Source organism: Citrus clementina, unplaced genomic scaffold (genome assembly GCF_000493195.1).
Source record: "Citrus clementina cultivar Clemenules unplaced genomic scaffold, Citrus_clementina_v1.0 scaffold_8, whole genome shotgun sequence".
Taxonomy (NCBI): Eukaryota; Viridiplantae; Streptophyta; class Magnoliopsida; order Sapindales; family Rutaceae; genus Citrus; species Citrus x clementina.
The window spans coordinates 7872812-7877609 of record NW_006262022.1 but is presented as its reverse complement, the minus strand read 5'-3'; the positions used below and the strand labels follow the sequence as shown (position 1 = coordinate 7877609).

Below are 4798 nucleotides of genomic sequence, written 5' to 3'. Positions count from 1 at the left end.
CATAATTTAGACCTTGTCCATCAACCTAAGAAGTCTTAACAAATAGCAATGAAATCCTCTGTTTACTCTTGCAAGTGGGGTTCAAAGCTTAGAACTCTTGTATGAACTAAGAGATTTTACCATTAAAATTATTAATTATCACCAAAGTTACCTCGAGAGGTAATTTAATCCAACAAATTTTTATGTTTTTAGGACCGGTGGAACAAACATACTATACATAGTTCAAATCTCTTAATATTTTCATAATAGAAATGGATCGTATCATCTACTCATCTTTTATTTGCTCCCCTTTTAAGGATCTTACAAGAAATATATCTTTTTAATATATGTTATTTATTTATTTATTAATTAATTAACACTCAAGTCGTAAATTTTTTAATGTGTAACATAATATCAATTATATGTTTCCGAGTTATCAATTGGTGGCGGATAATTTTTTGTGGTGTAGACTTAGGTGGCGTTTTTTTTTTAACTTAATGACTTAAAGTGACTTAACTTAATTATTTAAGTTAATTAGAGGTGTTTGTGTTTATAACTTAATGAGACTTTTTAGATAATTTTGGCTTAATAAAATAAGCCAATTTTTTTGACTTTTTACTTAATGGAGAAATCTGAATTAAGTCAATTACTTGCTAATGTCAAAAATATCCCTGCTTTATAATTTATTTTTCATGTATATCCCAAAACTCACCCATAGACATTTACCCCACATAAAAATTTTCCTATTTTTTCTTTCTTATATTATATACGATAAAATTTAAAATTTATGGTATTTTATATATTAACATTCCAAAATAATTATGTATTCACTTGAATATAGTTTTACTTATAAATGTTAAAATATTGTTGTATTTAATTTATTATTTATTTGACATTCAAATTTAATAAGGATACAAATGTAAAAGTACATATTTTCACCTTTTTAAGTTGAAAAAAACAAACAACTTAATACTTATTTTCTGAGATTCAGACAAAAAAATAAATATATTATTCAGATTCAGACATTCAGATCTATTCAGAATTCAGATCTATTCAGATTTCAGATAAAAAAATAAACGCCACCTAAGTTGTGGTAGTGTGGCATGGTTGAAAACTGGTGGGTGCATTGGTGATGACGGCGCCAGTGCAAAATGCTGAGGATAACAAGAATTAAGAGTCACTAATGCATTGTTTAACATATGGGCCTCTCAATGCTGCCTATTAAATTGGCTTGGGCTTTTTCTTTGACTTGGAATCCATTTCTTTGGAATATGTAAAGGGCCCCCATTCATTACACTAGACCGAGATTTGAAAGAAGAGAAGATCCTAATTAGCTCAGTGTGGAAAAGAAAATTTCTTTATTTCATTGTGAATTGAAAGTATTTTGAAATCTTATCAAGGAGCTAATGGTGTGTTTGCTAGTGGGATTGAGACATGAGAATAGGAATGAAAATCGTCATTAGTGTTTACTTGCAAAAAAATAAAGAAATGAGAATGAAATTGGAGCGGGTCCAATAAATTCAAAATTGAGGAAGGAGAACTCGAGATTGAATCTTCAATTATGACTGGACAATTAAGTTACTCATATTGAATTAGAGAGACTGTCATGAGGAGAGATGGGAATGAGAATAAGGAGTGAATTGACATTTGTATCCTTTGTGAAAACTAAAAATTAAAATTTTCCTATTTACATATAATAATAATAGTACTAGTAGTTATTACAATAATAATTATTCTTATTCTTTTTTTTGTTAGTATTAACAATAATTATTTTGAATAATAATAATAATCACAATTGTTATAATAATTAATGACAATAATCAACTAAAGTCATCTGCTTAACTTGTAGCAATCTATTCCGATTTCAAGACAAAGCAAGCACATAAATTATAATACAACTCATTTTTCTTTCGATTCTTACAGATAAAGTAAACAATTTATTTTGATTCCCATTTTCCATTCTGATTTCAATCCATTCTGATTTTAGCCTATATTAATTACTGATTGGTGAACGCAACATGAAAATAAAAAAATAAAGAAAGTTATACAAAATAACAACAATTATGCACACAAATATGAAGATTTCATAATCTTTTAGAATCGTGATCTTTAGGATTTGCAGAATCTTGGAGATTGACTTGTGGATTCACGTTGATTATTTTTTACCATGTTAGAGAAATTGCTTAACCCCAAAAACTTAAAAACAGTCTTAACATATTTTATTGGTGAGATTTAATTTTATTGGTAGAACAAATTAATATATCATAGACTATCATCTATTCATCGGAGAGATTTAATTTAGTAATAAACATACTCCCCGTGCGTGTGTGTATATATATATCTCTTTCACAACATCAAAGACCAATAATATCATACAACAACTGTCAGACCATTAGGAAAATTCAACCCATTATAAAATCAATAAAAGTACTAAATTGTTGCCGTGAAATATTAGAGAAAATAGCATAGCATATATTATAAATATTTAAAAAAGTTTAAAACGTGATAGTGCATGGAGGAAGACGTGACGATTGATGATAATATACAACATTAATTCATTCTGCATGCACCAGTCATGACCAAATGAAAAAAACTGATGCCTTTGTGATTTTGACAATTTGAAAAGGATTGAGAATGTTTAAATTGAACAAATGCAATAATAAATAAAGAGCCCATGCGTATCATTGGCTGATACAGTGGGTAGTAGGAATTAAATACAACTTCATCAATAATAACTTGGTCAATTATTGTAGATCCAATATTTGATTATCTTAATGTAGCTTAATTTAATTATCATCTAACTTCCAAAATTCTACAACTTCCTGCCTATTTATAAATGGTTGCAACTGATGAATTAATAGAGCACATAGAGTAAAGCCAATTCTATACGCTGAAGAAAATATAATGGCTGGAAATGTAGAGAATATTTATCCCTTGTATAAAAGACTCCACTATTAAAATAATAACGCTAAATTTCCTTTATTCTTTAATCTTTAGGATTTGAGCCAATTATTTAATTACTTCGATCGTTGTATTTTAAAAATTACATAAAATGTTTTATGTAATATTTTGAAACTACTAGGACTAATTGAATTATAATTAATTAAAACGTTAAGAACTAAAAAAGTATTTACCCAAATCTTGTAATTAATGCTTAAACAAACTAAAAGATGTAAGTCTCAAGCAGCATAAAGATGGTTGCTTCGCATATTTCAACTGCATGGTCACTTTCTCATGAGTTTCTATCATGATCAGGTTTGGAGAGCATCATTGACTGAAGTGCTTGGTACAGCACTGCTGGTGTTCGCATTAGACACCATAGTCATCTCCTCTATTCAGACAGATACAATAATTGCGATTCTCCTTCTTGCCACTTTCCCAATTTCTGGTGGCCACATCAACCCATTAGTCACCTTCTCAGCAGCACTCATCGGCCACATGACCATCACAAGGGCAGCCATATACATTTTGGCTCAATGCGTCGGTGGAGTGTTTGGAGCACTTGCACCAAAAGCTGTGGTCAGCACCAAAATTGAGCACGCATTTTCCCTTGGTGGCCGCACCCTTATTGTTGTTGAACAACAACCAAATGGGCCCGTTGAGCTTGGGCTGGATACAGGGGTGGCACTTTGGCTTGAGATATTTTGTTCATTCGTGTTCCTTTTTGCGTCAATGTGGATGGCTTTTGATGAGAGGCAAGCCAAAGCTCTGGCCAGGGTTAGTGTTTGCATCATCCTTGGAGTAGTGTTGGGTCTCTTGATTTTTGTGTCAACAACTGTTACTGCCCAAAAGGGATACGGCGGTGCTGGGCGTAACCCGGCAAGGTGTTTGGGCCCCGCGTTCGTCAGAGGAGGCCATCTCTGGGATCGACACTGGGTTTTCTGGGCCGGCCCCGCTACTGCTTGCGTGGCATTTGCCTTGTACATAAAGTTAATTCCAAGTCAGCATCTCCATACCCATTGAGTAAACAAATGCAGGAGTTATTGAAGGCTTTATCGTATCCGATTATCCATTATGGTTGCTGTAGTTGTTCACAAATGCTACTTTGTGATGGTGTTTGTGTTTCAATCCTGGCAAATTGATGTTATTGTCGGTATTAAGTTTGCTGTCTTCATCAAGGGCTTTAAAGAAAAATCCTACTTCATAGCTTTATTTCCTGGTATAGTGCTCCCCTGCGACCGGTGCCATAGTGATGTATATATGAGCCCGTAGTCATGACGTTTATGTTTTCATATTTCCTAATCATGCTTAATGAAATTTTCATATTTCCTAATCATGCTTAATGAAATAAGGAAAAAAACAAATTGAAGTGTAAAATTGGATTAAAAATGTTATCATAAACTTAAGAATGACGCTTCATATACTATATTCTTTGAGATGAAATTTTAGAATACTTAATTTTAGAGATGAAGTTTTGATTCTGTAGCATAAGTTGGTGAATCGATTGCGAATGAGAGTTTGGCTTCACAAATATCTATAATGATGGTATACTTAATTGAAACTCAAAATTGCAATCAAGGCTATTGGTCGGATGGTAAAGAAATTTTCCCTATGTTATGAAGAAAATATATTGAGTTTGAATTGTAAGGGCCAGACTCACAATACTTTCTAAATATTTATTTGTAAGTACGGAATACATTTCGTTTAAATTGGATGAAGATAAAAAAAAAAAAAAATAGATTGTGACGTGTACAACAACTCCCATAACCGATTGGCCCTTATAAAATGGGAAGAGAAAATTCAAAAGGTAATGTAAAATGAAAAGATCTTTAGAAAAGAGTATGGACCACTTTGTTAACCTAGAAAGTGTAGAAACCTT

General features: G+C 31.7%; 1 protein-coding gene across 1 annotated transcript; it reads left to right on the top strand.

Annotated features, from left to right (window-relative positions):
* Window positions 1-3213: 3213 nt before the first annotated feature.
* On the top strand, window positions 3214-3942 carry LOC18034708 (probable aquaporin PIP2-6). The gene has a single exon (XM_006423514.2). The coding sequence runs from the start codon at window positions 3214-3216 to the stop codon at window positions 3940-3942; it is 729 nt and encodes a 242-aa protein (XP_006423577.2).
* Window positions 3943-4798: the final 856 nt, after the last annotated feature.

What these genes read in the sequence shown, in the direction of transcription:
- LOC18034708 (XM_006423514.2), top strand. Translation starts at nt 3,214, where the DNA reads ATGAGTTTCTATCATGATCAGGTTTGGAGAGCATCATTGACTGAAGTG.